Source organism: Dasypus novemcinctus, chromosome 6 (assembly GCF_030445035.2).
Source record: "Dasypus novemcinctus isolate mDasNov1 chromosome 6, mDasNov1.1.hap2, whole genome shotgun sequence".
NCBI lineage: Eukaryota > Metazoa > Chordata > Mammalia > Cingulata > Dasypodidae > Dasypus > Dasypus novemcinctus.
In genome coordinates this window covers 10,787,239-10,800,294 of record NC_080678.1, presented here as the reverse complement: position 1 = coordinate 10,800,294, position 13,056 = coordinate 10,787,239, and the positions used below count along the sequence as shown (strand labels likewise).

The 13,056-nt window shown below is 46.9% G+C and overlaps 1 protein-coding gene across 2 annotated transcripts in view; it reads right to left on the bottom strand.

The window, feature by feature from the left end:
- The window catches only part of C6H10orf90 (chromosome 6 C10orf90 homolog), a 230,509-nt gene that overhangs the window by 105,204 nt on the left and 112,249 nt on the right, over positions 1 to 13,056 (bottom strand). For both annotated transcript variants that reach the window (XM_058298148.1, XM_058298147.2), the window contains exon 3: positions 3,558 to 3,649. In XM_058298148.1, the coding sequence (XP_058154131.1) occupies positions 3,558 to 3,649 (92 nt within the window). The remainder of the gene's footprint in view (positions 1 to 3,557; positions 3,650 to 13,056) is intronic.

Below are 13,056 nucleotides of genomic sequence, written 5' to 3'. Positions count from 1 at the left end.
GCCTGTTTTTAACTTTCTGTTTGTGCCTTAAGGCATATTATTGAGACGGGTACCATTTCATAAATTGAAGTAAGGAGATAAGCAGTGAGTGATAAAAGAAATCAGACCTTGAGCCCTTCGATGGGGGAGGCCTACATTCCCATAGCAATTTATTTCTCCAAAGGAGAAGCCTCTATTCCAATCTAGACCTTTGAAATCTGTATTTTTCTCCATGAGTTTATTCTTTCCTTTTCCCTTGCTACTTTGCAAGCTACAACTATATTTGCCAGATGGAGTCTTTGGCTGCCTCTCCACCCCCTACACTGTGTGGCATTTCCTCCGTGTTAGCTGCAGACATGCTGACCCCCACTTCGTTCATCTAGAATCTTTATCTGTAGATAATCTGTCAAACTAGTGGTATTTTATCCTGAATGTAGGAAATGTTTTCAAATGCATGAATTCACTCTGGCATGTGGCAACAGGGCAAGCTGATTTTAAGTCACATGAAAAATATCTCTACTTTTCTCATTCTCTGTGCAACCTTTCTCTTTCCACGCATTTACTAAAAACCAAAGGGTTCAGTGCAGTGTACTGTAAGACAGTGAAAAGCTGGCAAGGTCTCAATGCTTTTTTGAAAGGGGGGGATGGGTTAGTAAATAATAATGTGCACAACTGCCTCTTATATTTTGCAGAAATTAAAAAGTAAAGACTAAGAAGAATTTGAATGACGAGCATCATGTCAAAAGTGAAAGCTATAAACACGTGGATTCACTTCAGACTTATACTCATGTAAAAAAGTTCATAGGAAAAACGAGGAGGAAAATAGTTATACATATTTCCTTACTTATATATTCCTATGTTTTCATAAGTTTCTACAGTGAGTTGCCATTATTTTGTTATCAGGAAACATTTAAACTGAGTTTTTAATGAATGGAACTCTTCCACCCTTCGTTTTCATAATCCCTTGGCAGAAGAGGCGCCTGCTTATCGTTTCTCCAGCTTTGACACACTGTGAAAGGAGAAGTGATCAATCCTGTGCTGGCTCTGGGGGGCAGCCAGAGACTGACGGCTCTGACGGAGCTGGGGCACCCTCGGCAGTGGTTCATCACCTTACAGCATCCCCACGACAGGCACACACAGACAAGATTTTAAAAGCTCAAAGTGAGGAGAGAAGAAATGTGAAAGTCACACCGCTGGTAGGATCAAATCAGATGAAGCTAGATTAGATTAGGTGTATGTGTGTGGGTGTGGGTGTGGGTGTGAGTGCGCGCATGTGAGTTTAAGAGCGCATGTGGACCACTGTCCATGTGGGGCAGCAGTGCTCCAGAATGTATTCGCCGGGTGCAGTGGATGTGCCGCGATGATGGAAGAGGTTGTTGATGTGGGAGGGGTGGGGTGAGTGGGATGGGGGTGGTATATGGGGACCTCATATTTTTTTAAAGTAACATTAAAAAGAAAATAAAGAAGAAAAAATTACAAAAAAAAATTGAGTGCATGTGGTGGACCTTCTTCACCTCCTTGTTACTGGCTGGGGTAAGTCCAATAACATAACCATCTCAGGGTCCACAGGATGGAGGAATAGAATATGGATTAGAGTGGACTTACTGATATTCTACTATGGAACTATTGTGATTAGTAATGGAAGAAATTGTAACATTGATGTGGAGAAAGTGGCCACGGTAGCTGCTGAGGGTAGGGAGAGGGAAGAAGAGATATGATGTGGGGGCATTTTCAGGACTTGGAGTTGTCCTGGGTAGTACTGCAGGGACGGATGCTGGACATTGTATGTCCTGCCATGGCCCACTGGGTGGACTGGGGGAGAGTGTAAACTACAATGTAAACCATTATCCATGTGGTGCAGCAGTGCTCCAAAATGTATTCACCAAATGCAGTGAATGTCCCACGACGATGAAAGAGGTTGTTGATGTGGGAGGAGTGGGGTGAGGGGGGTGGGGGGTATATGGGGACCTCTTATATATTTTTAATGTAGCATTTAAAAAAAAAATAAAGAGAGAAAAAAGAGTACATATGAGTGTGTGTGTTTTTCTGCTATAGGAATCCACCCACACGTTCCCAAAGGTCTAGATCTTAATTAAGGACAAATGGATTAAATTTGACATCAGTAGGGGGAATGCTGAAATTCGCCAGCTAAATGTTACCATCAGGGGGAAAGCTCTTCAGCAGACATCTATCCTTCTTCCAAATCGCAACCCCAGGACCCAGCAGTGTCCTCCCCAGCAGGGTCCACCCCTGTCCCTGCAGCTCAGGCGCCCTAACCGGAGTCTCCCAGTCCAGGGACATGCTCGGCTCCTTGGGTCCTCCTGCCAGCTCCTCCCTGCCCCCAGGGTTCCTGCTCCCCCTCCCAGGGAACAAATTAGTTATCACCAGTCATCTTTACATCTCCGGAAAGCAATCTTGGTGCTTCCAGAAAAAGATTTCACTATTGATGACTAAATGTCAGGACTCAAAATAGCATCCTTTCTCCATCTTGTGGGATTTCAGACCTGGGGTCTCTGAGGGAAATTTTGAGCTTTATTAAATGAAGCATTAAATCATAGAGTAATACCCAAGGTAAGTGTTTGGGGGAAATGTATTTTACAGATACCTTTCTATTGTAATCTGCTATGATAGGTCGATTCTTAAAATTCCACTCTCGCGTAGAATTACAAAAGTTGGCAGCAGAATACACATTTGTGGAAGACAGTGGGTGCCTTGTAAACGGTACTGCCCCAGGCAGCCCTCTAAGCTCCTCTAGCTGGAACGAGGCCTCTTCTCTGCCAGCCCCGTGGAATGGTTGAGAACGGAAGCTCTGGGGCTGGGTAGCCTGGTCTGCCACTTCCGAGCCACGAGGCTGGGGCGTCACCTGTGGGAGCTTGAGCCTTCTCTCCTGTAAAATGGGCATAATAACCTCCCTCCCAGGGCGGGGCAGGGTTAAATGAGTCGGTCAGTTAGGAGGGGGATGCGGTGGGGCATATGGGAATTCCCTCTCTTTTTTATGTAACATTTATATAATTGAAACCTTCTTTAAAAATAAAAATTAAAAAAAATTACAAAGAAAAGAAAGAGACTGCTGTGGGATCAGCTTGCAATATTAACCATGTGTACAGAGTTCTTTTTTCCCCAGAACCTCAAATATTTCCTTTTATGATATGGTCTCTCATTTTCTTCCCTATTTCAGACCATGGATACTTTTTACCATCATAACCACCTATACTAGCTTGTTAGATTTCATATTATCTATTCCTCATCTTCAAAATGCTATAGGGCATAACAATACCTACCTACCTATCACCCATCTACTATCCACACAGATCAAGATCAATTTTGGTTTAAATTTGAAGTTCAGTAACCATACTCTCCTAAGCTACTTCAAACTTACAAACTGTTTGGCGAAGACTGTAAAGGAATAATTAAAGATACTGTGACTAGTGTAACGAGCTTCAGTCTTGAGTGTGTAGATTTTCTCATGCATTGATTCAGATTTTGACAAACAAAATAAAATGCAAACACATTGTAAATAATCATGCTTTAGAGTTGGCTGCATTTGCTGGCTACTCGGAGTGAGAAACATGCATTACCTGGGTGAAGTCAGATTTCTTCTCTGTAACATCAGACTGGAGATTTCTAATGGCAATTTGATCATTTGTACTGTATCGGTTGTCCCGTAATCCTAGGCAAAAGGTGATAACATTGCCACTTCTTAGTATATGAAAGGATAAAATGGAATATATAACATGACTATAAAATTTAATGTCACCTACTCATGTATTATACTTCCAATAGTGAATCCTTTCCCTCATTCATTCTGCATCCCACCACCCCATTGTAGAGTCCCTGAGTTCATTATTATTTGGTTTATTAGGCGGAAGTTTCCATCTTCCATACAGTTGTTTGTTCCTTAGACTCAGCATAATTGAAAAATTTAGCCCTTTCTCACCAGGGTCCTGAGGTTATACCCAGCAGAAATGGGAATCATATCTATAGATTTCCCAATACTGCTGGAGTTAAGAAAAGCTGAAACACAAGACTGGCTTCCATTCAACCTCCTAATGCAAGCATTCTTGAAAGGGCATAAGCAGCTCAGACACTGACTTTGAAACTGCTTTGGAAGACCTGATAATCTTGCAAGAGTGTTGTGAGGATAACTGACACACATACATGGACAGTCCCTCATACTCAACAAAGCTCTTCAAGATCGCTGGCCAAATGACAGCCAAGAATCCCATCGGCTCCCGTTGCCCACGGCGGTGGACCAAGGGTGGGAGAACCTGGATCCCAGTCCTGGATTCACCATCAACCACCTTAAGGATGGATCAGGTACAGAACTGCTCTTGGCCTGAATGGCCTCATCTTCCAAACTTGCCCTGTGTGCCTCACCAAGCACTGGGGAGGAGCACTGTCCGCAAAACCAGTCTTCAGCCATAAGTTAGAGTCTTTCTCGGCACCAACCACTTCGAAGGTGTCCAATGATTACCTTTGTCATGCTGCTATATCAGGGGTGTGACTCAAACACGGGAAGGCGGTGTGAGGAAAGGAATGGGCGAGCAAACATGCTCAGAGATCAGCTTCCACTGCCCAGGGCAACAGGTTTGCCTCTGCAGTACAGATTCTGGGGAAAGTGATTCTAAAAAAGGGTGTGCATGATGGCTCCCCAATTGCTAGTGCTGATGATGAGAAAGAAGAGATTTAAGAAAGTAGCTCTCTCAATTAGAAAATCATCGGAAGGGCTTATGAAAATTTTTTTATATAATTTCATGGGGCAAAGTATGTGCTATGGTATTCTTAAATTCGGCAGATTGGCAAAGGGCCAGGGCTCTGGGGAATTTCACTGACCAGTCCACAGCTTGTGTCTGTCTGTCTCATCCTTGGGTGATGACAGAACCTCCCTCTGCTCTCACCCAGGCGTGCAGCTCTGTCTCCCTCTATGACATTACTGAGTGACAGAGACAATCATCCAAGGTGATGTGCACAGATTGCTTTTCATAAAGCTCAACTATAGGACCTGAAAGGTCTCATGGATTTCTGTACAGTGTCGATACATCATGATGAACTGGCAATAAAGGTGATGAAGATGGAAGTTACCGGCTCCAGCTCTGTGGCACCATGATCAAGAACTTCGGAGTTAACATGATTTGGGGGCAGCCAGGTCCTGTCCCAAAGCCTGACCTACAGTGGGTGAGCTGCTTTACTGCTCTGAGGCTCTTGATCCATAAAATGCAGACAATGATACTTCCTGCCCAGCCTTGTCTCATTCTCCCATGTTTAAGAGGGGACAGAAGACCTGCCTCCTCGGGTGGTTACAATGAATAACGTGACGACGGCTTTCAGGGGCTTAGCAGAGTGCCTGGCCTATGGTGAGGGCACATCCCTGCCCAGAACTCTAGGACACACAGTGCCACCTCCACTGTCAGGGCCTCTACCACCAGTGGCTTCGTTGGCATTGCTGAGTGGTGGGTGGGCATTGGGGCGGGTTAGCAAGAACAGGAGCTTTGGTGTTTTCCAGCAGCTGAGATGGATCGGTTTCTCAGAGAAGACTTGAGACTCCAATACAAAAAAACAGGCAGAAACTAGGAGTGACACGCTGGCCTTGATTCCTATAGGAGATCGAGATGTAACGACAGGAGGCCACCGAGCGGTCTGCTGTGGAGGTTGGTCCCAGGGCCCTGGGGCCACTGAAGCCTCAGGCTTCAGCATTCACAAAGGACAGGTGGTTGCCCAACCTGGAAAAAACCCAAGTGAGTTTTGATCATCTTTTCACCAGGCTAACTCCACTCAGTGTTGAGAACCTGTCCTGGTTTGAGGAAACTGGCCATGCGTGTGCAGGCCCCAAACAACTGCAGGGCGGTGCTAGCCAGAATGCCTGCCTTGGGCTCTGCCTCGTAGAAATCCCACCTAAGACAAGATCTGTTATGGGGTGATTGTGCCTACTAAGTCCTAACCTCCAGTCCCATGAATGTAAGCCTATTTGGAGATAGGGTCTTTGAAGATGTGATTAGCTGAGATGAGGCCAAACTGGAGTAGGGCAGGCCCTGACCCAGTATCACTGGTGTCCTGATAAGAGAACTGGACACAGGCAGAGACCCTGGGGGAGAGGCCATGTGACCACTGGAGGAGGCCGTGTGACCACACAGGCCTTGGGGATTGGGGAGATGCTGCCACAGAGCCCCAGGGCTGGCTGGTGGCCACCAGAAGCTGGATGATATGAGGAAGACGCCTGCCCTGCAGGTTCCAGAGGGAGCACAGCCTGGCCGACACCTTGATTCTGGACTTCCAGCCTCCAGGACTGGGAGACAGTGCATCTCCATGGTTTAAGGCTCGCAGTGTGTGGTGCTTTGTGAAACAGTCCCAGAAAACGAGGGAGGAGCCTGCCCACTGCATGGCAGCCGAGCAGCCTTTTCAAAGTGTGGCCTCAACTAGCAGCATCAGCCCCAGTGGGAAGCTTGTTAGGAATGCACGACCTTGGGCCCCACCGAGGACCTACAGACCTATTGGATCATCCGTGCAGGGGTGGGGCCATCCATGCTAGGGCGCTGGACACAGCTTGAGTCCAGGGATACCTGTCGGTGAGCTGCACAGGCTCCTTTGCAGATGGTGAGTCTGAGTCCCCAGCAGGGAACCTTTTGCTTTTGATTTGAAACCATGCATGACCTTAGGAGTCCACACATGATATTTGGGCACTGGGACCCAAACGGGGCTTTTAATCAGTACCTTCAGTTATGTATTAATCTGCCAAAGGGGTGTTGAGGCAAAATGCTGGAAATCTGTTGGCTTTTATAAAATGTATTTCTTTGAGGTAAAAGCTTACATTACAGGGCCCTAAAGAGTCCAGCTCAAGGTACCATAAGAGGTACTATCTCACCAAAGTCTGTTGCCACGTGTTGAAGCAAGGTGGCAGGTGATCTCTCCTGGTCTCTCCTTCCTTCTTCCTCTTGAGGCTCCATGGGCCCAGCTTCTTCTGATCTCAGCTGTAGGCTGGCAGAGGGCTCCTCTCTCCCTGGGCCTCCAGGATCAAAGCTGACAAAGTTCTCTCTCCTCGGTGTCTATGGCGCTCTCCCTCTTCCTGGATGAGTGTCTATTTATATCAGCCCACCAAGGGAGTGGGACTCAACCCTGAGTCATGCCCTACTGATGTGTTCTAATCAAAGCCCTAATCTTAATGGGTAATTTAATCAAGATATGTCAGCTGAACCTAATGCATTCAAAAGGCTATCGTACCCAGAGGAACAGACCAGTTTACAAACCGTCTTTCTCTTTTGGGGGATTTATAAATAATATTAAACTGCTACAAGTTAGGCTGATGATGTCATGAAAGGCAGCATGCTCACTTGTATCTTGAAACTCATTAAAAACCAGCCCAGCTAATGACCCAGAGCCATTCTTGTTTTACAAATCAGCTGAGTGTGTGTGCAGCGTGCTGGTCCTCTGAGCCCCAGGGACAAGCATCAGCCCACAAGCATGTTTTTCTCTCCTGAGACGTCTGGAAAGATTGTACGTGCTTCTGTCTTGGTCAGCACAGAGCCCCATGTGCAAAGCCAGTTCCCCTGGCAAGCCCCTTCCCAGAAGCCACAGCCAACATGAGTGACAGTTAGGGAACAGCTGCACAGCTGAGTCAAGGCAGGCTTGCTGGAACCCCAGGTCTGCTCCCTGGAGGAAGGTGCGCTTCAACATGGCGTCCGACTCAACAGGCGTTTATGCAGTGCTCAGGGTGTGTGGGGCCCTGGGGCCGGGAGAGGTGGGCAAGACGCCCTCCCCTCCCACAGTGTCGAGCTGGCCACCCGTGACCATGCTCTCGGGGCCAAATAGACCACAGAGAGAGCACCTCCAGCTGGGGACCCAGGAAAGGCTGGTGGTGACTTGGTGGAGAGGGGGTGCTTGAAATGACCTTGCGGATGGAGTGAAATTACACAAAAGTAGACCTGGGGGTGGGGAGAAGATAGCAGAGCCCAAGCAGAGGAGAAGGGGGAAGGTGGGCTAAAGGTAAAGCCTGTGAGCATGTCCTGTGTCTGCTGTAAGAAATGATTACAACCTGAGCAGCTAAAACAACCCCGTCCTAGAGGCCAGAAGTCTGAAATCAAGGTGTTGGCCAGGTGCCAGGGGAGGACCCATGCCTTGCCTCTTCCTTTCAGGGGTGCTGGCATTTCTTGGCTTAGGGCCACGTGACATCAATCTTTGCCTCCTGGGCACGTCGCCATGACTCTGAGTGCCTCTCTCTTGTTAAGAACACTTGTCATTGGGTCCATCCAATAATCTACGATAAATCCCTCCTCTCAAAGTCTTTAATTTAATCACATCTTTTATCACATAAGTACCATTCACAGGTTCCAGTGGGGAGAAAGTGCACATATCTTTGGAGGACCACCATTCAGTCCACCACAAATAGAAAAGCAGAAAAATCCTGTATATTTAGAGAGAACCAGGGAGCACATTAGGGGAAGCCTAGGACGTGGGTAAGAAATTGGATCCAATTTGCACACAGCACCCAACACTGCTTGAATTGCCACAACAAAAATAGCAAGCGGGCAACTTCATATATTGCCTAATGAATCAGTCCATCAAAGTAATGTGGAAATGACTCAAGATCAAGCCTTAGGTTGTTTTAAGTATACATATTTCCATTCTACATCATTCACATCAGGGGCAGACAAGGCATGTTCAAAGAATTTTAAATGCCTTCCATCCTTTCCAGTCTTAGAGAAGTCAAGGTTTACTCTGAATTTTTACCATATCTTTAAGATTGCCCCTTTTTACTATTTTAAAATAGACACATCTCAGAGATTTTCAGATTTAAATTAAATGAAACATCTTGGTGGGATTTGACCCTGTTGACAACCCACTTCCTCTGGAGGGTCTTTCCATCTTTGACTTCTGGAACAACATGGTCTTCTTACATCTTCCTCTCTCTTGGCTACCACGTTTCTTTTGTGGGTTCTCTGCTTGCCCCGCTCTTCTTCCTCTCTGCCTTCTTACCAAACCTCAGGCATACCTTGGGCTTCGGTCTCTTTGAAGACTGGTGCCAAGGCAAGAAATCATGTCATGGGCCAGATGCCATCAGTGAACACCAATTGCCTTCAAGTCACTTCAAACTCGGCTTTATTGAGAGGAAACCGACTTACCTCCATCAAGTGTCCCCTCCTTTGCCCATGATACTGTGAGTGGCCACCATCCTTCCACCACCCACAGTTGAGAAGTCACCTGACACACCTCTCCTTTTCCCTCACCTCCCATATCCAGCTGAAAGTCAAAACTGTTTTATCCCTTCAAAGAGACTCCACTCCATCCTTCTAGTCATCTTTCCTGCTTCTGCCCCATCGCAGAGAGAGGCCACCATCAAGCAAGCACCCTTCCCGCCTCCTCTCCTGTGGTCCCCCCCAAATTCCCTTGACACCCACCACTTTGTGCCTTGTGGGGTCACACATTCCTGTGAAAAACCTAATGAAAGGTAGACATTTCTCTCATGAAACACACACATAAAAATCTGGGCCCCCATGCAGAGACTAGTGAGCTCTCTGAAGCCGTCTGGGTGCTCCTGGGGGACCAAGCTGCTCACGATAAGAATCTTTGAAACAAGCCCTCTCTGCGTCCCCAGAGGTCTGGCATCAGCGACTCCATGACCTTACCCACTGGGCCAACACCTCCCCTCTCACCCTCTGAGCCAGCTCTCGAGCACCTCCTCTTGGGAGCGCTTGCCAATTCCCACACCCCCAGGTTGAGTGTGCGTCCCTGTCACGGGCTCCTGTGTGTGTGACACATCCACATTACTGCAGTGTTCTGTAATTGCCTGTACCCCTGAGCTGACCAAGGTCTTTAGAGAATGTTCTTTTCATCTCTGTCCCCCTCTTGCCTGGCACAGTGGCTGGCATTGGTCGAACGTTGATTAAATGAACAAATTATTTCATATTTTGTTAGCTATAGCTGCAGGAGAGACATCAGAACATACCTTCTGCAGACAATTTGATCATATTCCACTGAACTTCCAAAGACATTTTACTTGGTCTGGAAGGTCTTCAGATAGTAAGGGTGTGTTTGGTTAAATGAGAGAAAAAATGGCCACAGTGAACATCTGTAACTGCTCACGAGTGGGTCAGGCTCCCAACCCTCCGTCCTGGGCTGGAGAATGTGGGAGCGCTGCACAGTGTGATGAAGTCATCAGAATGTTTGCTCGGCAACCACGGGAGGGGCCGGGAGCTGCCCGGAGCCGTTTCTTGTTAGCGGTAGCAGCAATCATTTCTCTGACTTTTACTTCTGAGGCTGCTTTGATTAAGTAGGGAAAGTTTTCACAAGCATCTTTTAAAAGTTTTTGGCAGAGCATTGTTAAATATGAGACCAAAAAACCCCACCTTTCATACAGTCAGATACAGATTCCTCCTCTCTCTTCCCAACACTCAGTCCTTTTTAAATTGTGTGCTTTGTTTGGATGCTGCTGGTTTCCTTTAGTGTGTTTAAAATGTTCCTTAGTATTAAAATATATTCCAATAACGTCACAACGTTAATTTATTTAACCTACTTATGATATGTATTAACAGGCCAAGTTTAGCAAACCAGTTTATCCCAAAGATTGGGCACTATGATAACCAGCGTACCATGCAGATTTCATCCAATTTAATAAAACACAGTTGACACTATAATTATAATGAACAATGTTTTATAATTTATAGACAGCCAAATATGGGATAGTTTATCTAAAAGTCAGTAAAACTATAATAAAAGAAGAAAATGAGCTGGAGAAATCATTAAGTCAAAACAAAACAAAACAAAAACCTGGCTATAGATGGTGTAGGCACAGGAGAATCACAACCGAAGGATAAGTTTCAACAGCCAAGGCAAAAGAGAGACGTGATAAACTGTACAACTCATCGCTTTTAAAGTGAAATTCACCTTTTTAAAGGAGAGACGTTTTAGTCCCCTGGGATAAGGCATTTACAGCAAGGGTCATTATATAAGGGACTTTAAACCACTCAGTGTATATCGCCTTTGTAAACAGTTTCACAAACGCTGGGCCAAATGTAAATTTAACTGAATAATCCCCAGGTTCTGAGTCTGGTCAGTGTCACTATCACAGCCTAATGGTAAAATTTATTGTATGCTTATTGTGTGGCCAACATTGGCTAAACGCCATACAGGTGTCCTCTCATTTAACACTTGGAAACTACCTTCTGAGGCAGGCACTACAATTACCCCCATTGTACAGATGGAGAAGTTGAGTCTCATTTCAGTAACATGTCAAGGGTCACCAATCCCATAGTGTACAGCTGAGAGTTTGCAATATGAATAGCCGCTGTAGGTACAGAGCACGTGGAGATGGGGCAGAACCCACAGGGCCCTGTAACGCTCCCCGGAAGCTCTTTTGAGTTGACTGATTCTACAGTTTAGGCTTTGACATCAGACTGGAGGTGGCCACGTGCCAACGTGGTAACCTTGGATGAGTCAAGGAACTCCCAGCTCGTCTATGAAAGAGGACCAGGGACATGTACTGTGTCGGGCTGGGAAATAGTACATGTGGGAAACAAGGTTTTTGAAGGCTTGGGGCAGTGCCTGGCACATAAGGACCCTCAAAAATGGACTGTATTGCTAGCCAGTTTTATGTATAATTTTCACCTCTCAGAAGATTGTGGTGTGTGAGAAAGTGATTTTAAAAGCCTGGCCACTGAATTCTGTAGTCACTTGGATTCTAGGTGGTTTCTGAGGAGCCTGGATGGGAAGCCCTGTTCCTGGGGTGCTTTGCCTCTGAGCCGGGGTGTGTGGCTCTGCCTTCCCCAGGGCACAGGGCTCAGGCTCCTCTGGAGGATGGGGTAAGGCCCCCGGCCTCTAGGACTCGAGCCCACCCAGCATGATAACACGGGCGAAGCGCTCATGGGCCAGCGTGACGGGATCAGGTCTTTCTCAGTTCAGAAACCTTTTGGCAGAAGCTAATGTCTTTAAGGTTCCGAGTCAGGTGCTGGGGTGACAAGGCTGAACAGAGAGGGTCCCTGCCTTGGCAGCACCCGTAGCCCAGGGGGGAATGAGACACCTAAAGAGGTCTTTTCCAGCACAGTGTGGATTTGACCCTTTCCCTGTGGGGTGTCCTTTGCCTTCTGTTCTGTGGTCCTGCCTTGGTCTTATATATTTTCTTAGCAAGCACTAGAACCTTTCTTTAAGAGTTAGGCAGGACTAAAGTGTAGATACCAAGAGAGATCATGTTTAGTATTAGTCGTAATATGTAGGAACAGTTATTCTTTCCTCCCTGCATGCCCAGAGGCCTGAGGCTGGGTGGGTGGGGGGGGCGTGTCCCCTTTTTAAGACCTTGACAGTGGTCAGCAGAGCCGGCCTCTGATGTCTAACCCAGACACCACCACCGTGCGCTTCAACGGGAGAGGGAGAGAATCCGCAAATGCCCCCACCCCCGAAAGAGAGTCCCTGCTGCTGAGACAAGTCAGAGGACCAGGCAACGGGTGGGGGAAGGCCCAGGCTCAGGCAGCAGAAAGGGGGCACTGGAAGCGAGGGGCAGAATATTAGTCAGGGTTCTCCAGGGAAACAGAGAAATTAAGATTTTTAGTTTAGGAATTGGCTCACACGACTGTTGTCAAATCTGAATTCCATAGGGCAGGCTGCAAACTAGGAACTCTGATGAAGGTTTTGATGAATTCCCCAGGAGAAACTGGCTGGCTCAAGCAGAAATAGACATTCTTCTTTCTGAATGCTGAAATCCTCAGTTCTGGCTGTAAAGTCTTCAACGGATTTATTGAGGAGACCTCTCTCATGGCCGAAGGCAGTTTCCTTTGTTGATTGTAGATGCAATCAACTGATCAATGGTTTAAATCCACAAAATACCCCCACAGTAACAATCAAGCCAGTGCTTCCTTGACCAAGCACCTGGAGACCAGCACCTGGACAAGTGGACGAAGGCAATCAGCCATCACAGGCAACCTTGGGAGAGTTGGAAGATGAGAATGTTGCCTCCTTTCTTTTGGCCTTAAAAGAGACTCAGTGTAATGAAGTTGGAAGAGTCCAGATGGGCAGCAAGGATGCAGGCTCCAGATCACGACTAGCTACAGACTCAGCTGTGACCTTGAGCAGGTCAAGCCCATCTCCGGGGCTGTG